The sequence below is a fragment of the Carettochelys insculpta genome, chromosome 5 (assembly GCF_033958435.1).
Source record: "Carettochelys insculpta isolate YL-2023 chromosome 5, ASM3395843v1, whole genome shotgun sequence".
NCBI classification, from domain to species: domain Eukaryota; kingdom Metazoa; phylum Chordata; order Testudines; family Carettochelyidae; genus Carettochelys; species Carettochelys insculpta.
In genome coordinates, this window is record NC_134141.1 from 128,204,942 (window position 1) to 128,232,774 (window position 27,833).

Consider the following 27,833-nt stretch of genomic DNA (forward strand, 5'->3'; position numbering starts at 1 on the left):
CGCAGTTCGTGGGGCACCCTAGCCAGGCCCAGCCGAAAGCACCATTGAACTGTGCCTAGGCTTGAAACCTGCCCCCTCAGGTGCAGCAAATGAAGCAGATCAATGAGCTGCCTTCACTTTCAGCACGGAAGTGTCTCGTGCTGAGGCCTCCAGCCCCAGTGTGCAGTGCTGCTGGTTATCCCAGAAGGTTAGTGGGGGCTTTAGAGCCCTGGGCGGAGATTCACCTCTCAGCATTTTTCACTCCACTGCCCTCCCTCGGGGCTTCTGTCAACTCCCTTGCAAAGCCTGGCTCAAACACTCCCTCTTTTCTATCCGTGCTACCCAGTCGGGGCAGGGCTGGCTGCTCCGGGGGGCAGTCCGTGTCCAGAGGGCCTGGCTTACCTAGGCAGCATCCAGCGCCTGTAGAGATGGGTTGGAAGGGGGGAGAAAGTAGCTCTGTCTTGTGGCTTGTGGCTGTGGAGCTTTTAAGATCTGCTCTAAAAGGTACTCAGCCCCCAGAAGGAACCTGGACATCTGTCTAGCAGCTGGTGTCATGGTGCTCATCCTAGTGCCTCTGAAAGGCACAAGGCCTGCAGCCGTCTCAGGAAGGCCTCGTGGATATGCCAACCCGCCACAACTCTTGGGTTCTTATTCCGACTGCAGCTGCTGGCCCTAACGCTGATGAGGGAGGATCCTGTTCCCTAATCCAGTGAATGTTCCATCATCTTCTCTTCCCCTTTTCCCAGTGTAGAGATCATACGCCTGGGCAACAGCTTCTACATTGACTGGGACCGTAAAATGTATTACCCGCTGAATGACACGCCCGCCCAGGCCCGCACCACCACCCTCAATGAGGAGCTGGGGCAGATCAAGTACGTCTTCTCGGACAAAACGGGGACTCTCACGCAGAACATCATGTGCTTCAACAAGTGCTCCATTAATGGGAAGTCCTATGGTATGAGCATCTCTTCTCTTTCTCCCCACGCCTTCTGCCAGGGCCCTTCTCTCTGCTTGGGCCCCAGAAATGTGATACCATCACACACGCAGAAGAACAGGACATGTAGGAAGTGGGAAAAACTACCTGAATAAATTGTACCAGATGAGAGTTACCTGACCCGCTGCAACCCCGTGTTAATCAAAGCTTGAGCATTATTTTCTCTTTCCGTCGTCTGCCATCCTCTTCTCTTTACTGTCTACCAATCAGCCTCGCTATGCAGGCAGTGCACATGCATTCTAGAAACCAGGAGAACTCAGGTCTCTTCCCTACTGTGGAGTTAATGGCGGGCTTCTTCCCTGGGTGGTGCTATTGGGGCATCTTCTGTTCTGCATCACTGGGAAAAACCAGAGTAGAAAGGATGAGCACCACACTGTGACGTGAGGAGCTTAGCTCTGGGGCTGGTGCGTGGCAGTGTGCTCTGATGTTGAGAAGTCTCCCCTCAGGTGACATCTGGGCTCCGTGAGGTATATTTTACAGAGGGTCAGAGCTGCACTGCAGATCTCAGAAGGGGAGGCAGCTTCAGAGCATGGGCCTGTTCAGGCTTTGTAAGGAGGCTTCAGAGCTGGGAAGAGGCTGTGGCGGTGGGTGGGCTCTATCACACCTGTGACATGTGCTCTCCAGCTTGTACCACGGGTCACAGGGACAGTACCACTCCTGGGCCCCAGACCCCTGTTCAGTCCCCAGTCCCATGCTGTGGGACCCGCTTGCCCTCGCCGAGGTTCTGGCTTTGGTCCCCGGGCTTGAAGGCCGGTGGTTAGGAGCCCCCTGGTCCAACTGGGCTGAGAAACCAGCCCTTCTAGCCGGCGCCTGAGCCCTGAGGTTACCAGGGCAGGGGGCTGCTCACCTCCTCTGCTGTCCCTGATGTTGTTGGTATTCTCCACCACTCTGTCCTCACCTGCTCTGATCTCCTCCCTCCTCTCCAGCCTCTGCTTCTGTGCCCTCCCCTGCTCCCTGCTGGGGAAGGCTCCTAAAAGGCCTGTGGCAGCCTCAGGGGAGGCCCCCTGGCCCTAACTGATTCATAGCTCCCCCTTCCTGTCTGCTCCCCCTCTGCCTGTGATAACGCCACAGTGCTGCAGCAGCTTCTGCTTTCTGGAGCTGCCTCTCTCCCCTTGTTCGCTGGTCCGCTGGCCTCACCCTGGCGCACACTTAACAGAGGAGTCCTTGTGCAGGCCACTCACCTGTAGCTTCTCCTCGGGGTGGAAGGAGATGAGGTGAGGGCCTGAGGAGCCCCTGTGGCCAGTGACTGTCCAAGAGGAAAGGGCCGCGTAGCGTTGCTCTCGGGAGAGAGGAAGAAGGAGCTTTGATGGCTGTTCCTGTTGGAACATCCAGGGCTCTGTGAGTCTAGTCTGCGCCCCGAGCTGCGCGCTGTGGCCCGTGTCGATGGTTCCTTGAAAGCGCTGCCCTGTGCCCCAGCTTCCCCGCAGACCAGGCTGGGCTCAGTCGGAGCCGGCTGGACTTCGCCCAGGCTCCTGTCCCCTTCCTGTGCGTGCGGCCGTTTGGCTTTCCCGCGTGCTCGTCACGCCCCGGTTCCCATGGCAGGTAGGGCGACGGAGAAGCTGTTTGGTGCAAGCAGCCGGCTGGGCAGGGGCTGGTGGCAGCTGGTGTGCCCCTCCCTCGGGAAGAGCAGCCAAGCTGGTCCGGACTCTGTCGGGGAGCGGCTCCCACCTGCGCAGAGCGTGGCTGGTTCGTCCCTCTGGCTACAGCGCAGGAGCACCTGCTCTTTGGGGGAGTGGGAGCTGCTTCTCCCCCCGCGTGGTGGAGTGCTCAGGGCAGGGGCAAAGGGACAGCTGGCTCTGCGGGGCCTTGCCGGCACTCGCTGGGGAGGCTGCGACCCCCTCTGTGTTTGTGACCCACAGGTGACGCGTACGACGTGGTGGGGCAAAGGACGGAGATCACCGAGGTATGTGGCCGGCTGCTCTGCTGGCGTAGTCTCTCCTCCGCTGCACCCGGTTCCAGCCGTGGGGTGCAGGCTGCCCCCGGCTTCACCCGAGCTGCCCTGCGCCCTGAGCGCTCGCGACCAGCAGGGCCTTGGTGTGACTTAAAAAGCGGGAGGGACGTTTGCAGGCGGAAGCTGGTGAGTGGCAGTGCGGCTCTGCCCAGAGCCCTGCACGGCCAAAGGCTGCAGCCTTTTCCAAGCCCCGAAGATAAGAGAGCCTGAAAAGGGGCACTGGAGGGGTCTGCCCAGTCCCTGCTGCGGTATCAGCCTGCCTCACACACTGCCACCCACCCGGCTCACCCCACCGCCTGTCCCGGACACTTTCAAAACTCTCCGTAGCCATTCAGCCAACAAAAGCCGAGGCGATTCAGGGGATCTATTTCCCCATCTCCCCAGGTACTTCCCCTCTGCGTGGCAGGAGTCTAGGTTATCCCAGTGGAGCCAGCTGTTTGCACCCGCTCATTCGCCTCCAGAGCCTCCTGCCTCTGGCTGCAGAGCGTGGAGGACCTGTTTGTAGGGGGAGAAATGTTTATTTCCGCCCTGTGCGCAATCGGCCAGTCCCCCCAGCCTGCAGCCAGCCGCTCAGAGGCTGGACCCACGCACCCAGGCTCCAGCTGTCTGCACACGTGAGCGTGGGGGCGTCGCACCACGCGCCAGCTTGGGCTGGTCAAAGCTCAGGGCTCGTTCGACACGTGTGACTGCACTGGAGCAGGGGTGGGAGTCTGCAGCGAGTTCCCACTGCGAGGCATCGCGGGTAAAACCCAAACCGCTGGGTCCCACCAGAGTCCGTGCGGGTGTCTCTGTTTCAGAGACCCCAGGGGAGCGGGTAGAGTTTTAACTTCATCTCAGCTTGTGGTCTCAGGGCCAGGCCTAGGGCGGGGAGTTGGGGGGCAGGGCACTGGGGGGATGGGGTGTTGGGGCGTCAGGGGGCAGGTCTCAGGGCCAGGCCTAGGGCAGGGAGTCAGGAGCAGGGCATTGGGGGGATGGGGTGTTGGAGGTTGGGGCGTTGGGGCCAGGCCTGGGACGGGATGCCGGGGGGCAGAGCATTGGGGGCAGTGGTTTGCCTTAAGCCGCCAGGGGCAGTGTGGGGCTGGCTGGCAGGAGCCACCCAGGAATTCTCCTGGGCGAGGTGGCGGCTGGGGGGGAAGAGAGGCTGTGCAGGGGGGTGGCTGTGAGTGTGGGAGGGCAGCTGGAGTGCGTGGGGATGGCTCAGCGTGCTGGGCCCATAGGCCAGTGGGGGGGATGGGGGTTGCTGAGTGCAGGGTGGGAGGGGCATGTCAGGGAATTACTGCAAGTGTGGGGGGAGGGCAGCCATGGGGGAGGGGGAATCACTGGCAGTGCAGGGGGGAGGGCAGACGTGGCAGAGGGGGATCCCTGGCAGTGCAGGGGGAGGGCAGGCCTGGCAGTGGGGGATGCCTGGCAGTGGGGGATCCCTGGCAGTGCAGGGGTAGGGCAGGCCTGGCAGAGGGGATCCCTGGCAGTGCAGGGGGAGGGCAGGCCTGGCAGTGGGGGATCCCTGGCAGTGCAGGGGGGAGGGCAGGCCTGGCAGTGGGGGATCCCTGGCAGTGCAGGGGGAGGGCAGGCCTGGCAGTGGGGGATGCCTGGCAGTGGGGGATCCCTGGCAGTGCAGGGGGGAGGGCAGGCCTGGCAGAGGGGATCCCTGGCAGTGCAGGGGGAGGGCAGGCCTGGCAGTGGGGATCCCTGGCAGTGCAGGGGGAGGGCAGGCCTGGCAGAGGGGATCCCTGGCAGTGCAGGGGGGAGGGCAGGCCTGGCAGAGGGGGATCCCTGGCAGTGCAGGGGGGAGGGCAGGCCTGGCAGAGGGGATCCCTGGCAGTGCAGGGGGAGGGCAGGCCTGGGAGAGGGGGATCCCTGGCAGTGCAGGGGGGAGGGCAGGCCTGGCAGAGGGGGATCCCTGGCAGTGCAGGGGGAGGGCAGGCCTGGCAGAGGGGGATCCCTGGCAGGGCAGGGGGAGGGCAGGCCTGGCAGTGGGGGATGCCTGGCAGTGCAGGGGGGAGGGCAGGCCTGGCAGAGGGGATCCCTGGCAGTGCAGGGGGGAGGGCAGGCCTGGCAGTGGGGATCCCTGGCAGTGCAGGGGGAGGGCAGGCCTGGCAGAGGGGATCCCTGGCAGTGCAGGGGGAGGGCAGGCCTGGCAGTGGGGATCCCTGGCAGTGCAGGGGGAGGGCAGGCCTGGCAGAGGGGATCCCTGGCAGTGCAGGGGGGAGGGCAGGCCTGGCAGAGGGGATCCCTGGCAGTGCAGGGGGAGGGCAGGCCTGGCAGAGGGGATCCCTGGCAGTGCAGGGGGAGGGCAGGCCTGGCAGAGGGGGATCCCTGGCAGTGCAGGGGGAGGGCAGGCCTGGCAGAGGGGGATCCCTGGCAGTGGGGGATGCCTGGCAGTGGGGGATCCCTGGCAGTGCAGGGGGAGGGCAGGCCTGGCAGAGGGGGATCCCTGGCAGTGGGGGATGCCTGGCAGTGGGGGATGCCTGGCAGTGCAGGGGGGAGGGCAGGCCTGGCAGAGGGGATCCCTGGCAGTGCAGGGGGGAGGGCAGGCCTGGCAGAGGGGATCCCTGGCAGTGCAGGGGGAGGGCAGGCCTGGCAGTGGGGGATCCCTGGCAGTGCAGGGGGAGGGCAGGCCTGGCAGAGGGGGATCCCTGGCAGTGCAGGGGGGAGGGCAGGCCTGGCAGTGGGGGATCCCTGGCAGTGCAGGGGGAGGGCAGGCCTGGCAGAGGGGGATCCCTGGCAGTGCAGGGGGAGGGCAGGCCTGGCAGAGGGGATCCCTGGCAGTGCAGGGGGAGGGCAGGCCTGGCAGAGGGGGATCCCTGGCAGTGCAGGGGGGAGGGCAGGCCTGGCAGAGGGGATCCCTGGCAGTGCAGGGGGAGGGCAGGCCTGGCAGTGGGGGATCCCTGGCAGTGCAGGGGGAGGGCAGGCCTGGCAGAGGGGGATCCCTGGCAGTGCAGGGGGAGGGCAGGCCTGGCAGAGGGGATCCCTGGCAGTGCAGGGGGAGGGCAGGCCTGGCAGAGGGGGATCCCTGGCAGTGCAGGGGGGAGGGCAGGCCTGGCAGAGGGGATCCCTGGCAGTGCAGGGGGGAGGGCAGGCCTGGCAGAGGGGATCCCTGGCAGTGCAGGGGGAGGGCAGGCCTGGCAGAGGGGATCCCTGGCAGTGCAGGGGGGAGGGCAGGCCTGGCAGAGGGGATCCCTGGCAGTGCAGGGGGAGGGCAGGCCTGGCAGAGGGGACCCCTGGCAGTGCAGGGGGAGGGCAGGCCTGGCAGAGGGGACCCCTGGCAGTGCAGGGGGAGGGCAGGCCTGGCAGAGGGGGATCCCTGGCAGTGCAGGGGGGAGGGCAGGCCTGGCAGAGGGGGGTCGCTGTGAGCCCAGCAAGGCAGCCCGGCTGACCCTGACCTTCCCTTTGCAGCACACGGAGAAGGTTGATTTCTCGTACAACCCGCTGGCAGACCCCAAGTTTGTGTTCTACGACCACAGCCTGGTGGAAGCCATGAAGCTGGGCGATGCCGCCACGCACCAGTTTTTCCGGCTGCTCTCGCTGTGCCACACGGTGATGCCAGAAGAGAAGGAGGAAGGTGAGGGGCACGGAGGGCACCGATCCGGCGGCTGCCGCCTGTCACGGCCTCGCAGTGCGCTGCTCCGGGTCTGCTGGGAGACTGTCTGAGGAGTCCTGCCAATGCGCGGCAAGGTGCTGGGTATCCACAGAGGGCTGCGGCTGCAGACAGGGCTGGGTTGTCTGCTTCCTTTGCAGGTGGGAGATTGGTTGTGGATCCAAATTCGTGTGCCCACTTAGGGCTCTCGAGTGGGACTTTGAAACTGTAGGTCCGTGGCCCCCGGATGGGGGAGTCTGCCATTGCAGGGGGTCACCTGCAAAGTCCCGAGCCCCCGGGGGGCTCCAGGCTTCAGCCTTCCAGGGCCATGGCCCCCTGAAGCCACCTCACCGTCTCCCAGCGGCCACAGAAGCCTGGTACAGATCCACTCCGCTGGTTCAGTGCCTCTGAGACCATGGAACCCCAAACACCTGTGAGCATCTTCTTCCAAACGTTGTCATCAGACCAAAAAAAAAACCCAACACCCCACCGACCAATTGCGTATACATGAAATAACGAAGTCATTTAATCAGGTCTCAGAGCAGTGAAGAAGTAACATTGCATCTCGGTTTAATAGCAGAAAAGATAAACACGCCCCACAGGGGGTTGCTTGGAGCTCCGCCGCCGTAGAGATGGGCTAGCACAATGTTCGTCCACCTGGCTGCGTTGCCAGGCTGCTCCCACTCCCGCGAGATGCAGAAGTAAAGGGGTTTCAGAATTTCCCGTTGCTGTTGTCATTGTAAAAGGGTTATTCAGTGTGACGCGCTGAATTAGTTTCCCAAACGCTCGCGGGACACCTGCGAGTTGTCCTTGGAACGCCGTGTTCCGTGGAACGGCGTTTGGGAGACGGCCCCACAGGGCGCTGTGCCAATCGGATGTGGGTCGGAAGGTTTGTGCTCACATGGGGCTGCAAACCTCTGAGTCAGAGCGTGGCTGCTCGCTCTTGGTGAGGCTCTGCGGGTGCCAGGTGGAGAGCAGGTCCCAGGAGACTCCCAGGCCTTGTGGCCCAGCGGCGGCAGCAATCTCTCAGGAGCACAGAGGCTATGCATGGGGTGACCATCCGGCCTCAATTTGGGGTGCCAAAAAGGCGTCCATACTTATTTTTCAAAAGGGACGAATTGTCCCATATTTGGGCCCTCCCCCGGCTGGCCACAGTTGCTGGCCAGAGAGCACTAGGTCCCTTGCCTGAGCCCTGGGGAAGTGGGGAGAGCGTGGGAGGCTGCTGCATCCTTGCTGCTTTCCTGGGGCTCGGGAAGGGCCGGTGACTGCCACCTTCCTGCTGGTGACTGCTGCTTCCCCAGGGCTCAGGAAGGGCCGGTGGCTGCCGCTTCCATGGAGCTCGGGGAGCACTGGTGGGTCCTGCTTCCCTGGGGCTCGGAGGGGGCTGGCGGCTGCCTCTTCCCCAGGGCTCGGGGAGGGTCAGTGGCTGCCGCCTCCTTCCTGGCTCCCCGGGGCTTGGTGGAGCCAGGGGAAGCCACCCGTCCCCCAGTATCTCCCTGTCCTGTATTTGGTCACCCCAGCAATGCAGGTAGAGAGCTGCTGTGGCGCTGCCTCCATCCCCACACTGATGGGAATAGAGCCACACACTGCATCCTCTCAGCACCGATCCGCACAGCTGAGCTCGTGCCCGGGGCGGTGTCCGCTGGAGCCTGACCAGTGGGGCTCACTAGCCATGCCAGTCCCATGCTCCTGCAGCCAGCGTCCGTTTAGGGCAGAGTCTGACGGCCCTGCTGACAGCTGTGCCAATCCAGTGTCTGAAGATGCGGCCACACCTGTGCAGAGGGCACCTGGGGTTCTGCGCAGGCCGAGCAAAGGAACTGCTCCTGCCGTGCGATCCCTTGGGCTGCAGAAGCCTCCCAAGTGGAAGGAGACCTTTCCATAGGTAACCCAGAGGCACTGAGCCCCCTGACAAGGGAGAGGGAAGTCTCTGCTCTGCAGCCTTGGCTGGGGACTGGCTGGCCTTTAGCACCTGCTCATGGCTTTAGCGCCTTAAGGACGCAGATGTGTTCCCTCCTGTGGACGGCCTGGGTCTGCCAGCCTTACACATGGTGACTGTGGAGCAGAGGAACCGATGGTAAGTTGTTTTCTGAGTTGGAGGAAGGACGCAGGAGCGCTGGGGGCCAGCGGAAGCGATATGAGGACGTGCTGAAGGCACACATCAAAAAGTGCAGCAGCAGTGTCGACACCCGGGAGAACCTTGCCCAGGACCCTTCCCAGTGGAGAGCACTATTGGGAGGGGGGGCAATTTGAGAGGTCCCGCCACAGTGCAGATGGGGAGCAGCAGAGAAGGGGGAAGGAATGTCGAAGGCTTCAACTTCCTGAAGGGGAGCTCTAAAGAGGATGGCGAGAGGCTGTTCTCAGGGGTGACAGATGGCAGAACAAGGAGCAATGGTCTGAAGTTGAAGAGGAGGAGGTGTAGGTTAGATATTAGGAAAAACTACTTCCCCAGGCGGGTGGTGAAGCACTGGGATGCGTTGCCTAGAGAGGTGGTGGATTCTCCATCACTGGAGGTTTTTAAGTCCCAGCTTGACACAGTCCTGGCTGGGATGGCTAAGATGGGGTTGATCCTGCTTTAGGCAGAGGGCTGGAATAGGTGACCTCCTGAGGGCCCTTCCCTCCCCGTGATTCTATGGAAAGCTGCCCTGTGCCCCTCCAACAGATACCAACACTGGCCCCTTCTGCGATAAGTCCTGTGGCTTCAGACTCAGGCTGGTCAGCCATCGGTGGGCTGACGAATAGGAGGGTGACATGAAGATGTCCTGCTCATTATTGAGTGACCCCCAAGACTGAAGACAGAGTAGAGCAGAGACTTTCCTCTCCCTGGCCAGCGGCCTCAGTGCCTCTGGGGTTACACACAGGTGAAGATTAGGACCCAGGCTGGCACTGCCTCCGGGGAATGGAGCCAATAGGAGCTAATGGCACTTCTCTGGGTGTCAGTCTGGGCCTGCAGAGGCATGTGTCTGTGTGCGGACAGGGGTTTATTGCCCTGGGAGGTGTATGGACAGACAGATGAGCAGTGGCCCTTGAGTTTGAGCACATCAGGAGCAGGGTGCTGAGACCCAGGCCTGAGACAAACGTGTGCGTGGCAGGTAACCTGGTGTATCAGGCCCAGTCTCCGGACGAAGGAGCCCTGGTCACTGCAGCCAGAAACTTTGGCTTTGTGTTTCGTGCTCGGACCCCCGAGACCATCACGGTGGTGGAAATGGGCGAAACGAAGGTCTATGAACTCCTGGCTATCCTGGACTTCAACAACGTGCGCAAGAGGATGTCCGTCATTGGTGAGTTCCGATCAGCCCCCTTCCGCTTTTCTGCCCGGTCGGGTTCTCAGGCTTGTCCTCCTCTTGCCGGGACTCCATCTTCATGGGGCACCTGGGTGGAACTGTCTCAGGTGAGCAGAAGTGACAAAGGCCTTCAGTGGCAGACCTTTCTTGGTGTCTGGCCATTGATGTCCTCGCCAATGTGGGTGTCTCCCCGGCCCCCCATACGTGGGACTCCAGGCTTCAGCGGTGCAACTGCCAACGTTACGAGGGAGTGGTGTGTACTGAGGCTGCAGCCTGGGCCACCACACCTCCGTGTTACAGATGAGAGCGGCTGCAATCTCCTCCACTGGGTGCAAAGCAGGCACGATGCCCATGCTGACGGGCAGAGTAGGGCTGTCTGCAAACACTCCATTTTCACATGGGTGTGATGGCTGCCAAGGCCCGTGGCTGGTGTGATAGGACGGGGTTTCTGTGCACAGCTAGAGAACTCAGTCCAGGGCACCTCTGCTTAAAATCTGGGCCACTCACAGCCCCAGGCTGGGATTTCCTTCTCACTAAGGCAAATCCAACCAGCCACCACAGCACCTCTGCCAGCCCCACTGGCCAGCCAGAGCCACATGAGCAAACCCACAGACTGCTCAGCTGCTGCACCAGCCCAGAGCAACAACCCCCAAATTCAGATGAGAGACTCTTAAGCCTGTTTCACCCCACACTGCACAGATTCTTCCAGACCCCAAAGGGCCCAGCCCCAGTTCCTGGTCAGCATCTACTTAGATCTCACCCAAAACAACATGCTCACCAATCCTTTAGATCTCGTATCTAAAGATTTATTAACAAAAAAGAAAGAACCAGCTCAGACAGAAGACCTGTTAAAGTGATGCTTTACCTGCATCAATTAAGTAGCATACCTGTCACAGAAGTAAGTAGCATACCTGGATACAGGGCACCATTAGCTTTCATTAGACACCTCCCATGGCTCCCCCGGCAATAGCCACACTGGGCATTAAAATGGCTTCCAGACTCAAGAGAGAAATCCAGTCATGTGGCCACTGGGCTTGGCAGAACTTTTCTTTCCATTGCTTTTAGTGAGAAGTCCGGAAGGTGACTTGACCTTGTACTGCAAGGGGGCTGACACCATCCTCTACGAGCTGCTGGATGCTTCCTGTGGAGCCCTCAAAGAAGAGACCACGGAACACTTGAATGTAAGTGCCCCGCACAGGGGAACCTCTCTGCAGGCAGTGGCAGGGGGCAGCCCCCTGCTCTCTGGGACGTGCTCTGGTGCCACCACCGGCACCAGAAAGGGAACAGGAACTGTGGCTGAGGAGTGGCTCTCAGTGCCTGTGCCGGGGAGCTCAGCAAATAATGCACACGTTGCTGTAGAAAGGAGTTACAGACTCGGGGAGTAGAACGCTTGCATCAGCTCGTTACATGGAGTCGGTGACGAGCTTTTGTGGGACAGACCCACTTCCGTCCCACAAAAGCTCATCGCCGAATAAATCGTTTTGTTAGTCTTTAAAGTGCTACGGGGCTGCTGGTTTGTAGTGTTAGAATGCAGACTAACACGGCCACCTCCCTGCTACCATTGTTCCATTGAGTTGTGCTGTGGACCCTGAACACTTCTGGCAGTCGGTAACAGGCTGCTGAGCCTCGCATCTGTCTGAGCAGATCCCAGCCAGCAGGAACCTGAGGCCTGCCTGTCGCTGTTAGGTTGTGTGTCCTCTGCTAGTTGCTCTGCCAATTGTTTTTGTTTTTGTTTTGTTCTACCCAATTATAGTTTCACACTTGGCTTGCCAGAGGTGGTTCCTTGCTGTCTCCCTCAGTAGTATGTGACCGCCAGTTTTTAAAAGCTGTCTTTTTCTCTCTAGCCATCCCTTTTCCTCTGCAGCTGAGCCAGGTGGCATTTTATTGTGGATATACCAGTAACACATGAGCAGGATTGAACCTCTGGAGCTAAATGCATGAGGTGCTAACGCGTGAGCTAAAAGCTACGTGTGCCTTAGCTAAGGCTGTCGAGCCGACTAATTAATCTCTCCAAGTGGTCGTGGGGCCACTACCTAGGGCAGCGTAATACCACGCCCAGGATGTATGTGGGATGCTTACAGACAGTCTGAGGCTCTGTTATGGGGTTTGTAAAAGTTTCCGTGCAGGTTCCAGGCATGTCACTCATGTGACCGTTCCTGTTAGCTTCCGGCGTTCAACTCGCCTCCCTTCTGTGCGGCTCCCCTTTCTGACATAACTGCCACCGCACTGGTGTCTTTGCTATTTCCCTGCCAGGAGGAAGTTGCATTAGCTACAGTGTGTTCACAGGGACTCAGCTCTTCAGCTGTATTCACCTCTTGGATCCAACCGTGTGCTTTATTTAGGAGCAAATCAAGAGTTGCCTCTGTCCTTGCAGCTTCCTGGGCTATCTGCTCCCAGAAGCCGGTGGCGAGAAATTTTCTCTCTGCATTGCATCCTGCGGTGACAGGTTCTCAGTGAATATGGGGCTTGGTTTTGGTTTTGTAATTTCCCTCAGCATTTCACCATCCCCATCCCCATCCTGGTCAGATGGTGGATGGTACATTGCTACTCTGACCCTCCTCTATTTGGAGCAGGAATGTCTATCCAGACTGAGTCTGGGGGACAGTTTTATTTGATTAAGATTTTTACCATATGGACACAGGGCCACTCCTCCACCTGCTTGAGCTACTCTGTCAGTTGTGTGTGATGGGGTTCAGGGGTCCCTATGCACGGCACCCCGTCTGCTGGCAGGATTGACTCTCACTCGGAAGGTACAACAGGAGGTTTATTAGGCAACAGATGCCCAGTTTCTCACAGAAGCGTCAGTACAGCAGCCAGAGACAGTCCTTCCAACCAGTCCTGGGGCAAGGAGCCCGAGGGGTGCCCCTCTGGGGTATAGCTTCCCCCCTCCTCAGGCTGGCTGCCTTCCAGCTCCCTCTCCCCACAGCCTCCAACTGCCGCCTCTGGTTCAAACCCAGCTCGGCTCCTCCCTCCTCTTTGTTCAGGGCAGAGGTGTTACCTGCCAGCCTAGGTTATAGCCCCAGGGTCATCCTTAGCCCCTGGGAGCTGCTCTGCTTGTTTTACACACACCCAGCCAGAGTCTCACACATGCACCCCCCCACACTCCGTCACATCTCTCCCCTTCCAGACCGAACTGAGCGGGGTCACTTAGCCAGTAACCTGGGGAAGTTCGGGGCCCTCCCTGCGTGACAGGGCATCGGCTGTGGTGTTGTTGTTCCCCTTTACATGGACCACCTCCATGTCGTAGTCCTGCAGGAGCAGACTCCACCGCAGGAGCTTGGCGTTGGCCCCTTTCATGTGATGCAGCCAGGTCAGGGGTGAGTGATCGGTGTACACGGTGAAACGCCGTCCAAACAGGTACGGCTGCAGCTTCCCCAGCGCCCACACCATGGCCAGACATTCCTTCTCTATGGCCGCGTAGTTCTGCTCCCGGGGCAGCAGCTTGTTGCTCAGGTACACGATGGGATATTTCTCCCCTTTGTCGTTTACCTGCATTAGCACCGCCCCCAGCCCCACGTCTGAGGCATCGGTGAACACCAGGAAGAGTTTGTGGAAGTCTGGATTTGCCAGCACTGGGGCCCTGACCAGAGCCTCCTTCAGCGCGCAGAGGGCCTCTTGGCACTGCTCGGTCCAGACCACCTTGTCAGGCTTTCCCTTTTTACACAGCTCCGTGAGGGGGGCTGCGATGGAGCTAAAGTGGGGCACAAACCTCCGGTAGTACCCCGCCATCCCAATGAAGGCCTGGACCTGTTTCTTAGTCTGGGGTGTTGGCCAGTCTCTGACAGCCTCCACTTTAGCTGGCTCTGGCTTTAAGCAGCCGCTGCCCACCTTGTGGCCCAGGTAGGTCACCTCAGCCATTCCCACCTTGCACTTCCCTGCCTTGATAGTCAGACCAGCCTTCTGGAGTCGGTCCAGCACCCGCTTGACTTGGGACGCATGGTCCTCCCACGTCTGGCTGAAGATGCAAATGTCGTCCATGTAAGCCAGGGCAAAGCTCTCCATCCCTTTCAGTAGCTGGTCCACCAGACGCTGGAAGGTAGCGGGTGCCCCCTTGAGGCCGAAGGGCAGGACCAGGAACTCGTAGAGCCCCACAGGAGTGATGAAAGCCGACTTGAGTCAGGCATCATCGTCTAATGGCACTTGCCTGTACCCCTTGGTGAGGTCTATGGTGGTGAGGTAACAGGCTCCCCCCAGCTTGTCTAAAAGGTCATCAGGCCTGGGCATGGGGTAGGCGTTCGATACAGTGATGGTGTTAAGCTTGCGATAGTCCACACAAAACCGAACAGACCCATCTTTTTTAGGAACTAACACCATGGGAGAGGCCCAGGGGCTGGAGGAGGGTTGGATCACCCCCAGAGCCAGCATGTCTTCAACCTCCCCCTCTATGTCCTGACCCGTCCTCCCTGTGGCTCTGAATGGCACACACTTGATAGGGGCGTGGGTGCCTGTCTCTATTCGGTGGACAGCCAGGTCAGTGCGTCCGGGTCTGTCCGAGAACAGCTGTTGATGCGAATGCAGCACCTCCTTGATCTCCGTCTGCTGGGCAGGGGTCCGCTGGTCTGAGAGGGGAATAGACTCCAGCAAGGAGCCGGCTCCAGTCCCTGTGAGCAAATCCACCAAGGGATCATCCCCCATCCCCTCCAAGTGCCTGCACATGGCCAGCACCAGGTTCTCCCTGTCCCAGTACAGTTTCATCATGTTCACATGATAGACCCGGTGGCTGTGGGCCCGGTTCGACAGTTCCACCATGTAGTTCACCTCATTCAGCTGTTTGACCACCTTGAAGGGGCCATCCCAGGCCGCTTGCAGCTTGTTCCGCCGCACAGGTACAAGGACCATCACTTGGTCCCCGGTGGCATAGGCTCGGGCCCGGGCGTTACGGTCATACCAGACCTTTTGCTTCCTTTGGGCCATGGAGAGGTTCTCCCTGGCCAGGCCCATGAGCTCGGAGAGTTTTTCCTGGAAGGTCAGTACATACTGTACCACTGACTCCCCTTCAGGAGAGGCCGTCCCCTGCCACTCTTCTCTGAGCAAGTCCGGGGTCCCCGTACCCTCCTTCCATACAGCAGCTCAAACGGGGAGAACCCTGTGGATTCCTGGGGCACCTCCCTGTATGCAAACAGCAGGTGGGGTAAGTACTTGTCCCAGTCATGGGGGTATTGATTCATGAAGTTTCTTAGCGTCTGCTTCAGAGTCCCATTGAACCTCTCCACCAGCTCATTGGTCTGCGGGTGGTAGGCTGTGGCCCAGGTGTGCCGGACTCCACACTTGTCCCACAAGCTTTACAGCAGGGCCAACATGAAGTTGGACCCCTGATCTGTGAGGACCTCCTTGGGGAACCCCACTCTGCTGAAAATGGACAGCAGTGCATCCGCCATGGTGTCAGCGTCGACAGAGGTCAAGGCTACTGCTTCTGGGTATCGCGTGGCAAAATCCACCACCACCAAAATATATTTCTTCCCCAAACGCGTTGCCTTGCTGAAGGGGCCCACTATGTCCACAGCCACTTTCTGGAAAGGCTCCTTTATGATGGGCAGTGGCCTCAGGGCAGCTTTCCCCTTGTCCCGGGTCTTCCCCACCCTCTGGCAGGGATCGCAGGACAGGCCATATAGACGGACCTCTGCAAAGATCCCTGGCCAAAAAAAGTTCTGTAACAACCTTTCCCTGGTGCGGTGGATCCCCTGGTGTCCTGCGAGCGGGATATCATGGGCTAGGTACAGCAACCTGCGCCGGTACTTTTGGGGAACCACCAGTTGCCTCTGGACCTTTCATGGCTCCACTTTGCGTCTGGGAGCCCATTCCCGGTACAGGAATCCCTTTTCCCACAGGAATCTCTCCCTGCAGCCCTCCCCCAGCTGTGGAGCTGGGCTGAGACTGGCCAGTTCCCCCAGCTTCTGCAAGGAGGGGTCTCTCTGCTGCTCTGCCTGGAACTCTTCGGCTGGGGCAGGGGCAGAAGCCACTTTCCCTTCCCTGTCTGGCTCCAGCACCACTGGCCTGTGAGATCTGGTTTTTGGGGGCCCCCTTACTCTCAGGGTTGGCCCCTGTGGCTTCTGTGGCTTTGGCTGGGCCTGCACCCCTGAATTTGGGGAATGTACCCCTTGTTTTCTTTGGCTATGGGTCAAAACCAGGGCATGAGGGTGTTCACCTGGCCAGTTCTCCAGGTCACCCCCCATCAGTACATCCTCCGGCAAGTGGCTGTGCACGCCCACTTCCTTGGGGCCTTCCTTCTTCCCCCATTTCAGGTGCACCCTCACCACGGGCACCTTGAAAGGGGTCCCGTCAATTCCTGTTACAGTCAGATGGGAATTGGGTATCATGCGGCTCGGTGCCACCACCCCAGGTCGGGCCAGCGTCACGTCAGCGCCTGTGTCCCAGAACCCCGTGACCTTTCTCCCGTCTACCTCGAGGTGTTTGAGACACTTGCTCCACAGAGGTAGCGCTGCCCCCACTCTGTAAACTGGCCTCTGAGCATTTGGTCCCCCTGAGGAGCTGGTCTGTGGGGCAGACTTGGCTCAATCCAAGTGCCTATTGTCAGCACCACCCGCCTTGGCTGCCAGTCCCTCTGGCTTCCGGGACTCCACCCAGTTGACTCCATGACCCCCCGGCCTGCTCAACCTGTCTGGGAGCCTGGGGCACTGGGCTGATCTATGCCCCTTTCGCCCACAGCAATAACAGCCTGGGTCTTGTTGTGTCCCTCGGGCCGGCTGCTCTGTCCAGGCTCTGCTTGGCTCTCTGGGGGGTGGGTGGCTGGCCCCTCTTTCCTGGGCTCGCCCAAGAGGTGGTTCCCCTCTGTCGTACGGTCAGGAACCGGTCTCTCTGAGATTCTCGGTCTCTCCGGGACTCCCTCTCTTTCCGGGACTCCCTCTCTTTGTGGGGCTCACTTTCAAACCTGGCCCGGCTGTTTGTGAAGTCATCTGCCAGTTTCCCTGCATTGTGTGAATCCCCAGGCCTCCGGTCCACGAGCCAAACCCTCAGGTCAGGTGCGCACATCTCGTAGAATCGCTCCAGGACCGCCAGCTCGACCAGGTCCCCTACGGACTGGGCTCCCATCCCGAACACCCACTTCTGGTAGTACTGCCTCAGGCAGGAGGCCGCATCTACATAGGTTTCCTCTGGCCTCTTCTGCACCTCCTGGAACCTCTTTTTGTACATCTCCGGAGTCAGCCCAAACTTATGCAGCAGGGCCTGTTTGACCCATTCATAGTCCCCAGGCTGCAGCCCCTCCAGCTGGCTGAGCACTGCTGCGGCCTTCTGGCCCAGCAAGGGGGTGAGGTGCCGGAGCCACTCAGCTGAGGGAACCTCGTGCAACTCACAGGCTCGCTCAAAGGCGGTAAGGAACTCGTCCATGTCCCCTGGGTCCTGACACTGGGCCAGCACGCGCTTCTCTAAGTGACTGGCCAGCCCGAGCCGCCTGGCCCTCTCCCCGCTTACCGCAGCTGGGGCCTCTTGGCGTCTCGCCTCTGTCATGGCCCGCGCATGTTCCTGCTCTCTCTCCCTCTCCTCCCGCTGTCTCTCTTGTAGCTGGCGCTCGTGCTCACGCTCTCTTTCCCGCTCCTGGCGCTCGTGTTCCCTCTGCTGTTCCTGGGCTTCCAGTTCCTTTAATCTCACCTTGAGCTCCAGCCATCGCAGCTCTGCGGCGGGGGACTCTGCCCGCAATGGACCACCGCTAGCTGAGCGCGACCTGGTGGGCACCGTGTGCGTCTGACGGCGTCGAGCCCCCGCTCCTGTCAGAGAATCCGAAACGCTTCCCGAGGCTGACCGGCCACTTCCTGCCGGGACAGGCTCTGCCCCCCCGGATCGGTCATTCTCTTCCAGCTGGGCAATCAGCTGGGCCTTGGTCGCCTTCCCCATGGTTAGGCCCCTCTCTCTGCACAGCTCCGCTAGCTCTGCCTTCAGGAGTCGGGTATAATCCATCTTCCCACTGTCTCCCGGGGTATCCACTCACCAGCAGCAGCTGCAGGAATGGCTCTGTTCCCCCTCTGGCTCTTGTGAGGCCCCTTCCTTCTCCTGCGCTCAGTCAGCCACTTCTGGGAGCTCATCCGTGGGTGCAGTGCATCCCACTCCTGACACCAGTGTGATGGGGTTCAGGGTTCCCCCTGCACTGCACCCCGTCCTCTGGCAGGAGTGACTCTCACTCAGCAGGTACAACAGGAGGTTTATTAGGCAACAGATGCCCAGTTTCTCACAGAAGCATCAGTGCAGCAGTCAGAGACAGTCCTTCCCACCTGTCCTGGGGAGAAGAGCCCCAGGGGTGCCCCTCTGGGGTGTAGCTTTCCCCCTCCTCAGGCTGGCTGCCTTCCAGCTCCCTCTCCCCCAGTCTCTATCTGCCTCCCCCGATTCAAAAACAGCGCGGCTCCTCCCTCCTCTTTGTTCAGGGCTGAGGTGTTACCTGCCAGCCTAGGTTATAGCCCCAGGGTCATCCTTAGCCGCTGGGAGCTGCTCTGCTTGTTTTACACACACCCAGCCTGAGTCTCACACATGCACCCCCCCGCCATTCCATCACATCGTGTTCATGTTGCACCCTGGTATAATCGTGTGCTGCTGATTTGCATCATCCCTTCGTATTTCCAGGATGCCTGTTAGAGCTACATCCTTAGGTCATACCCAGCACACCAGCACTCCTGACTTAGCAGTCAGACATCTGGCTTTGATAGACCAGCCCTTATAATACTGTCTCTCCAGGCCTGTGCTCACTCCCAGATGATGCTGGCCTCTGCTGGGCAGTACAGAGCCCTGGGCCCCAGGTAGTAGCAAGGCCACCAGAAGGGCACAAATATCTGCCATCCCTGCTCTGCTGGATATCCTACGATGTGACAGCAGAGCCCCAGCACCGAGAGCCAGCAGGCCAGGGCCGGACAAGGGAATGCTGAGGCTGCAGCGCTTTCCTTAGGCAGCTTCGGATGAAAGCTGCTCTCCCCCGTAGCGCAGACGGGGAATATCGTGGCTATACCACCTACCCTTCCCTGAGGGAGAACCTGAGCTTTTCCAAAAGGGAATCCTGTTACTGGGCTGGTTCCACCAAGTGCAGGGGGCCAGATTTTCAGCCACTTACATGGTGAAGGTGCAGATACAATTGCTGGTTTACATTGTGCATCCTATCATTGATTGCCAAAAAACATGCAGCCAGCCCAATGTGTGTGCCAAGCAATTGCATGAGCCCCAGTCCCAAATTCTGGGAGCAGCTCTTTTGTGTGTCTTTGGCACAGGCCTCATCATTCTAGTACCTCAGCCAAATGCCAGGGACAGAGGTGCATCGTTACAGGAAACCTGTAGCATCAAAGTGCAAGGAAATGGGTTTTAGTCATGTTGGGCAACAGGATGCAGTTCAAAACTGCAGGGGATTTGCTCAAGAGGAGCTCTGGATTTCCAGGGGTTGTGAGTTTAAAATATCAGATGTACTTCTTGCAGGCCAAGTTAGCAGGCTGCTCTATAGTGACCTCACCTGTATCTTGCAGGAGTTTGCAGGTGAAGGCTTGAGAACGCTGGTGGTGGCCTACAAAACCCTGCAGAAGGACTACTTTGAGGAGTGGCACAAACGCCACCATGAAGCAAGCACGGCCTTGGATGGCCGGGATGAGAAGTTATCCGAGCTGTATGAAGAGATTGAAAAAGACTTAATGGTTGGTCTTCCCTGGAATCTGGGTCAAGCTGTGGGCAGGCGGCTGGGAGCTTGGTTCATTAGTGGGCAGATAGCTGTGACTTCACGTGGGCTGTGTAGCTAAAATGGTTTTGGTTGTGTCACCTGGGTGAGCACCCAGTAGCTGGCTTGGAGCAGTCTGATGTCAGTGTGTGGGGGTGTCTGCATGACTGACTCGTGATGGGAGAGGACATGAGTATGTGGTGGGGGTGAAGCTGGCTCAGAGATTTCACAGCTCTCCGCTGTAGGATCAAACCACTGAGCTCCTCTTCTCCTGCCTTCTAAAGGATGAGCTGTAACAGCCCTGCCGGGACTAGCTCCTGGGCCCTCTGCATTGCTGGAGGAGCGTTTCCTCTAGCCCGTCAGCCTGGGAGGAGAGGGGGCACCCCTAGAACAGTGTGTCTCCCCACTGGAGAGCCGTGACTGAACAGGGATCTGCACGCAAGGTCCTCCTGTGTGTGCACGCAGAGCAGAGGGTCCGGAAGAAGATACGTGCCCCGGCTGAATGGCAGCAATGCAGCTGCTGCCATTGTGGCAGCTCTCTCATGAAATTTTGGACGTGCTGCAGCTGCTTTGTCATACTCTGAGGCATTTCTGTTCCCTTTGGGCCCGTGGCCAGGTCTGCACTAGACATTAAAGTTGGTTGTAGATATGCAATTCTAGCTACGGCAATGGCGTAGCTGGAACCAACTCATCTACAACTGACTTACCTGGCTGCCCTCACGGACCTCATGACCTCCCTTACTGCTCACGATATTGAGGAGCGCAGGGTCGACGGTCAAGCCCTGATGGGTTCCATTTCATGCGTCCCCCGCTAGGCGCACGCAACCAAAGCCCAGAATACGTGCCCTGTGTGTGCACCCTGCAGAGGCAGGATTGGCCAGTGGAAACAAGCTGGGGGGAGGAGAAAGGAGGATCTGGTGGGGTCGAGGGCTGGGGAGGCCAGACAGAAGGAGGTGCTCCTGGATCATGCAGTCTCATGAGCCCAGTGGGAGCTGGGGACAGGAGCTTCCTGGGCACTGCCAGCTGGAGCCTGTGGCTGGAGCCAGGTGGCAGTAGCAGGAGGTGATGGTGGAGAGTGGAGAGGGACCTGGGTCAAGTTCAGAGTCTTTAATAACCCCCATGTCCAGCTTTGGGGTGGTGGCTTTAGAAGCCAAGGGGGAGTCATGGGAAGGAAGCTGCTTTCCTGCTCCTTCCATGGTTAGTTCACCAGATCTGAGCGGCAGGCAAAGGCCAGAACAAGTCCTGTGTGGCCCCAGGGGCTTTCGCCACTGGGCATGTCCAGCACTGGGTACCTCAGTGGCCAGGGTGCTTCGCTGCAGCTATGGAGAGACCATGGCCCCAGGGGAGCAAGCCCCACAGGTAACTGACTTCATAAGATGTGACCCGGAGACCCCAGTAGCCAGCAGGGTGGGTTATGGCCCTGCCAGTCGTGTGCCTGCCATGACACTGGCTTTGCTTTTATGGAACAATACAAGATCAGCTGGCACAGGAGGTGTCTGCTCACCAGAATGGCCAAGGTCTCTCAAACACAGCGGAGGAGATATTGGTCCCGATGCCTCAGGCCTGGCTCTGAGGCGGAGACAAGCTCTGAACCTACCCAGCAGCAGGTAGAAAGCTGAGATCTAGGTGCCGCTGTAAAGCGTCAGCCAGAAGCAAGAGGTGAAGTCTCATTTCCATCTGAGCATTGCTGTTTGGCCCACATTCGGCGGGGACGGAGGGAGGCCTCCGGCGGCCGAGTCGTGCAGGGCAGGTGGGACGGAGGGAGGCCCCCGGCGGCTGATTCGTGCAGGGCAGGTGGGGCGGAGGGAGGCCTCCGGCGGCCGAGTCGTGCAGGGCAGGTGGGACGGAGGGAGGCCTCCGGGGGCCGATTTATGCAGGGCAGGTGGGGCGGAGGGAGGCCTCCGGCGGCCGAGTCGTGCAGGGCAGGTGGGACGGAGGGAGGCCCCCGGCGGCTGATTCGTGCAGGGCAGGTGGGACGGAGGGAGGCCTCCGGCGGCCGATTCGTGCAGGGCAGGTGGGACGGAGGGAGGCCTCCGGCGGCCGATTCGTGCAGGGCAGGTGGGACGGAGGGAGGCCTCCGGCGGCCGAGTCGTGCAGGGCAGGTGGGACGGAGGGAGGCCTCCGGCGGCCGATTCATGCAGGGCAGGTGGGACGGAGGGAGGCCTCCGGCGGCCGATTCGTGCAGGGCAGGTGGGACGGAGGGAGGCCTCCGGCGGCCGATTCGTGCAGGGCAGGTGGGACGGAGGGAGGCCTCCGGCGGCCGAGTCATGCAGGGCAGGTGGGACAGAGGGAGGCCTCCAGCGGCCGATTTGTGCAGGGCAGGTGGGACAGAGGGAGGCCTCCGGCGGCTGATTCATGCAGGCTGCAAGCCAGCTGGGTCCGGGGGCAGGAGCCACAAGCATTTGTGGGACAGGGCCCAGCGCGTGCGGTAAATAGCGCGTGGGAGCCAGCTGGGGCCGAGCCCCAAGCGCAGTGTGTGCTGCTGGACGGAGGGAGCGGGAAAGTCGGTGCTCTGCTCTGGAGCCGACCGCAGGGCACTCACCCATTTCCTGCTGGTCTCTGCAGCTGCTCGGGGCCACGGCTATTGAGGACAAGTTACAAGATGGCGTCCCCCAGACCATTGAAATCCTGACCAAAGCCCACATCAAAATCTGGGTTCTTACGGGAGACAAGCAAGGTGAGGGGTGGCCTGGGGCAGCTGCACGGGGCTGTGGAGGGCCACCGCTCGCTCTCCTCTCCTCTCCTGTCCTGGGGACTGGCTGGTCCCACCACTGGAGTCTGCCTCCTTGTGAACCCCAGGGGGTGGGTCAGCCTTGCTCAGTGCTCGCTTCGGCCAAACCCCGCTTGACTGCCCAGCTCTGAAGGGGTGGGCCTGGTGCGAGTTCTTGCCTCCCAGCTTCTGAGGTGGCAGGCGCTGGGGGGCAGCCAGAGGAGAAGTACTGCCAAGGACCCACTGCCCCACACGCCCCACTGCCCTGGGGACAAAGAGAGGAAGGAGCCCCGGGAGACTCCCCAGCCCTGCCTGGCCTGGTGGAAGCCAGGGAACTGGCGTTAGGTCTGCGCTTCGTTAGGACCGTGATGAGTGCTCTGGAAGGGGGCTGGGTGGGCTCCCTGCAGCGGGAGAGCTGTAGGAATGGTTCCTATTGTGCATCTCTGCCCAAAGTGTCCAAATGGCAGATCCTTAGCTCGTGGGAGCGGACATTGTCTCAGGATCTGGCCCTCGCTCTGCTGGAATGCAGCCACTTCTTGGGCAGCCCATTGCAAAGCAGTGCAGGCGGGAGACACGCCGTCCAAGGACACAGCGGCAGTCGGCCCTGGTCTCCTTGGACGTGCCCTTGTATCGTCAGCACCCAAGCACAGCAAACAACCTACGTGCAGTGAGCGGCGCGGACAAGTCAGTGCCTCCCCTTCAGCAGCGTGGAGAGTGAGTCCCTTGTGCCCTGGTGTGGTCACTGTAAGCCAGTGCTCAGCCCACCCAGCCAGACTCCCTCGCCGCATTAGAGCTGAGAGACCTGTGCGGCACAGGCCCCTCTCTGGCGTGCTGCACGCTTGTGGGAGGGGCCCGCAGAGGGGACTGAGTGGCCAGGTAACCCACGTCCTTCCTGTCGGACTCTGAACGGGGCTGTCGGTCTTCCAGAGACTGCCGAGAATATTGGCTACTCCTGCAACTTGCTGCATGATGACATGGACGTGATCGTTATTGAAGGCAACACCTCCGAGGACGTGTTAAACGAACTCCGGTAAACAGCCAGACTGCGCATCGCCACGGGGGACCTGGAGGGTGTTTGAGCCAGTCCAGCCGTTCCATCTGTACGGGCTCCTAGAAACATAAGAATGCACCTGGAGAGGTTACCATGTCCGGTGCCATGCACTGTGGCAGGACTAACTGTAATCCAGGCCATCTCGGACACATGTTTGTCTAACCTGTTCATGACATTCTCCAGTGCTGGAGGTTCCACAGCCCCCCTCGGCGACCGAGTCCAGGGCTTCACCACCCTGACACTTAGGAAGATTCTTCGGTTGTGGACCTTAAGTGATTCTCTGTTCCATGAGGTCATCCTTGATCTGGTCTAGTAGCCGGGTGCTTTTCTTGGCTAGTCTGTAGGGAGGAGCCAGGCTAGCTGGGACCTTGTGTAGGAGGCGGTGGTCAGATCAGGCATAAAGAAAGTGTTCTCAGTGCCTGAGGCTGATGATAGGGGTCTAGGTGAGAGGCTGGGGTCTTCAAAGGGCCCTGCGGTAAAGGTGTCTTGAAGCCACTTTTGTGCCTCATGGATGCTGCCTGCTCCAGAATCCAGAAGGAGCTCCAGGGGCTGCAGTAACATCCAGGGGCCAACCCACAGCTTCCTGAAGGTTGCTGTCCCCCCAGCCCCGGTGAGTCCCAGGGCTGGGCACCTCAGGGGCAGGGAGTCCGAGGCCCCATGCCCTAGCCCCAGTGCAAGAGGAATTCTCCAAGGGCCACTCTAGCCCTAGGTGCTGCGTGACTCCTTCAAAACGTTCTGCAAGGAGAGTGACACTAACAAGGGGGAACGTATATTCCTTTAACAGCCCCCGGGCTTAAGAAAAATAACCTGCATTTGTTTCTGTATTTCCAACGACTGGCCCTTTTAAGGGAGGCCAGGACGAAAATGAAGCCAGATTCCTTCCTGGACAGTGATGAAATTAACATCAAGTTTGAAAACCCTTCCACAAAGCCGAGGATCTTACCAGAGGAGCAAGCGAACGGCGTGTATGGCCTGGTTATCAATGGCCACAGCTTGGTAAGGGGGCTTCCCAGACCATGTGCTGGGTTCCCGGGAGAGCTGGGCCCTGAGTGTGCAGGAAAGACGCTGGCTTTCCCCACGTGGAGGCTGGAGCTGCAGCTGGAGCAGCCGCATGGGGGGGACAGAGTCCCAGGGTTACCAAAGGCATCCACGCCGGGGAGCCGGTTTAGACAGAAATCACAGCAGCCCATGGAGAGCTGCGCCCGCCATGCTGGTTGTGGCTGAACGCGCAGAGTGACGTGGCTCGTGGGTGGTGGGCATGGAGGCCCGTGGTCAAGGCCTGGCGATAATAGCTCGTTAGAGGAGGGCTGCGTGCACTGAGGATGTTCTGGAAGGCAGGGAAAACGGTTGCTGGCTGGAGCAGTGTCAACGTGAATCACGAAAAGGTCTCTCCAGCAGAGCGAGCGAGCGAGCCTGCCTGCTGCTTTCGGGAGGGACACGGGGGCGGGGGTGACTCACCGGGCTTTCTGGTTTTGGAAGAAAGAAAATTGGGGCTGCTGATTTGCTGCCTTAAGTGGAAAGGGCAGCGGGCCTGTGCCTGGCTCGGAGGAGGAGGAGGGAGTCATGCGGATTCCCTGTGTGATTGTCTTCAGAGAAGACATCAGAGCGCAGAGACAAGTAGCAGGTTCTATAGGAAATGGGAGAAGGCAGAAGTGGGCCTCTCCCTTCCAGGCAGCGTGGGAGGGCCTGTGTCGGGAGCTCCCGGTGGATTATCTCTGTTGATTTCAGGAGTGGAAATAGCACTGCCTAATAAAGGAAAAGGTCAGCGCTGGGAAGGGAGATTTATTTTGTTTCTCTTTTCTCATGGCCAGTTCTACTAAGGTTTTTAAAAGCAGCTCCCAGCTGTAAATCAGCCCATCTGGGACATGGTGCTTTGTGGGGACTGGAGCAGGGGTTGGAACCCGTAGGTCAGACGGATGAATTCCTTGTTTTGGGGATGGTTACCTGGGTCCTGGATCTGGCAGGAAGGGAATTGTGGAGGGTCCCCTGAGGAATATTCTGGGCAGATGATTAGGTCTAAGTTTCAGCCTGTGTAATAGAAAGCCAGTGCTGCAGGGCCTTCCCAGGGAGCAAACAGGAAATTCGTCTCTTAGGGAACTAAGCAGAAGGACTGAGAAGGTCCCTGCCAACAGTGGACAGGGGGCCCTTGGTGATAGAGCTGGGGGCAGCCACAGCTGCTGCTGCTCTGAAAATCCCATCCCAGCAATGTGGCCCAGTTCTCCTTCAGGCACCCTGCCTCACAGGCCCTGTCTCTGATGCGATGGGCTGAGCTGCTCTTCCTCCTTGTGGGTCTGTGGAGTGGGCTGATGCTGGCTCTGGCCCGGCCCGGCTCTCATAGCATGTTTTCCTCCATCGCTCTGCAGGCTTACGCCTTGGAAGGGAACCTGGAGCTGGAGCTGGTGCGAACTGCCTGCATGTGCAAGGCGGTGATCTGCTGCCGCGTGACGCCCCTGCAGAAGGCCCAGGTGGTGGAGCTGGTGAAGAAGTACAAGAAGGCCGTGACCCTGGCCATTGGGGACGGTGCCAATGATGTCAGCATGATCAAAAGTAAGTCGAGGCAGCCTGGCCGGCTGCACCGGTGGGAGCTTTGTCACTGGCACACAGCAGGGCCCATGCAGCCAGAAGCAGGGCAGCTGCTTTGTAATCTGGAACTTGTCCTGGATCCAGACTCTTCTGGACTGTGGTCACATCGCAGCTACCAGCAGCTGGAGGGGTCAGACGGTCTCAGAGGGCAGCCACTTTCACATCCTCATGCATCTCTCTTGTCACACCCTAAAACTGTACCTTCATCCCCACTAGCTGGCAGTGTGGGGTCTCTGAAACCTGGATGTATTCCAGGCAGACCAACTTCCCTGCAGTGGTCACAGTCCTGAGTGGTGCAGTTAGGGGATGGCTTTCACATCAGCCTGGCTCAGAGGCCTCAGCAGGGCTCCTCCCGACTCCATCACCTTGTCTTGAGACTAGGCAAGGGGTCGGCAACCTGCAGCTCTGGAGTCACATACAGCTCCTTAAGGACTTCTTGGGGGCTCCCGACACTGTAATTGCAAAGTGGAAAGAAACTCTCCTGATTACTTGTGATACTTCAGTGAACGTCTGAAAGCCCAGCAATGAGCAACCCGGCTCTAAATAGCAAACAATACGTGATCCGGAGAGGCTGGATAACTTCCCCGTTCATGTGTGCACTGCATTGTGGGATACGTGTGGGTGCGGTTCTCCAGAGAGGGTTACAAAAAGTAGGGTTTGACGTTATTTGTTAAGGATGATCTCATATTCACATGCACTGAGGCTCCTGAGTCGCTGACTTTCTTGCCAAATTGGAAAAAATGGCTCCTCTTGTTCTTTTAGTTGCCAGCCCCTGGACTACGAACACCCAAGGTGCAATTATTTCACTGGGCAGGGGAAAAACGTGCTCTCCAGGGAGCTACATAGTCCTGCCCTGTGCCGGAATAGTTCTGCGGCTACACAGGATTCTTCACCTTGTGCTCCATGGTGCTGTAGTGAGGGCTCTGTGTGTGTGTGTGTGTGTGTGTGTGTGTGTGTGTGAGACAGGCTGAGTAGCTCACACAGGCAGTGGAGCTCTCTCTCTCGCACACACACACACGCACATGCACGCACGCGCACACACACGCGCACGCACACACATCCGGCACTGGCTGGAACCGCACACCTCTGTCCCGGAACAAAGAGTGGGGAGGAGCCTGGCTGGTGTTGAATTAGAGGTGGCAGTTAGTGAGCGGGGGTCTGGAAGCTGGAGAGGAGCAGAAGCTCTCCAGACCTGGGGTCCCCTCTGGGGGGATCGCCCTGTCCCCACTGCGGGCAGAATGCGCAGCTTCTGGCTGCTGTGCTGACAAGTCTGTGCCACGCTGCATCTGCCACCAAATAAACCTTCTCTTCTCTGCCCCCTGCTGAGTGAGAGTCACGCCTGGCTGTGGACGAGGTGCAGGGCCTGGGGACCCCTAAAGCCCATTACGTCCATCCAGTCCCAGGCTTGTCATCCCAGGGAGAAGCGTGGATTCAGGTCAAGGTTACTGAGCTGAGAGCCATTTCTGGTCTCTCGGGGTTTCTCCCCTTCATAAATTTGAATCTGTCTGTGTTCAGATGGACAGCATCCCAGTGCCGTGTTACACAAACCATCACACCTTCACAGTGCTGTGTTACACACACCATCACAGGGCCGTGTTACACACACCATCACACCATCACAGGGCTGTGTTACACACACCAATCACACCATCACAGGGCCGTGTTACACACACCATCACAGGGCCGTGTTACACACACCACTCACACCATCACAATGCTGTGTTACACACACCATCACAGTGCCGTATTACACACACCAATCACACCATCACAGTGCTGTGTTACACACACCATCACAGGGCCGTGTTACACACACCAATCACACCATCACAGGGCCGTGTTACACACACCATCACAGGGCTGTGTTACACACACCAATCACACCATCACAGGGCCATGTTACACACTCCATCACAGTGCTGTATTACACACACCAATCACACCATCACAGGGCTGTGTTACACACACCATCACAGGGCCGTGTTACACACACCAATCACACCATCACAGTGCTGTGTTACACACACCATCACAGGGCCGTGTTACACACACCAATCACACAATCAC

The 27,833-nt window shown here is 59.4% G+C and overlaps 1 protein-coding gene across 3 annotated transcripts in view; it reads left to right on the forward strand.

The window, feature by feature from the left end:
* Nucleotides 1-27,833, forward strand: part of LOC142013901 (phospholipid-transporting ATPase ID-like) — a 127,761-nt gene that overhangs the window by 72,865 nt on the left and 27,063 nt on the right. For 2 of the 3 annotated variants that reach the window (XM_074995894.1, XM_074995895.1), the window contains 10 exons: nt 726-934; nt 2,833-2,876; nt 6,321-6,486; nt 9,591-9,779; nt 10,848-10,963; nt 19,238-19,402; nt 21,988-22,099; nt 23,060-23,162; nt 24,032-24,179; nt 25,547-25,730. In XM_074995894.1, coding sequence (XP_074851995.1) covers nt 726-934; nt 2,833-2,876; nt 6,321-6,486; nt 9,591-9,779; nt 10,848-10,963; nt 19,238-19,402; nt 21,988-22,099; nt 23,060-23,162; nt 24,032-24,179; nt 25,547-25,730 — 1,436 coding nt within the window. Of the gene's footprint in view, nt 1-725; nt 935-2,832; nt 2,877-6,320; nt 6,487-9,590; nt 9,780-10,847; nt 10,964-19,237; nt 19,403-21,987; nt 22,100-23,059; nt 23,163-24,031; nt 24,180-25,546; nt 25,731-27,833 lie in introns of those variants that run through there. The other variant, XM_074995896.1, reaches the window with a different exon arrangement.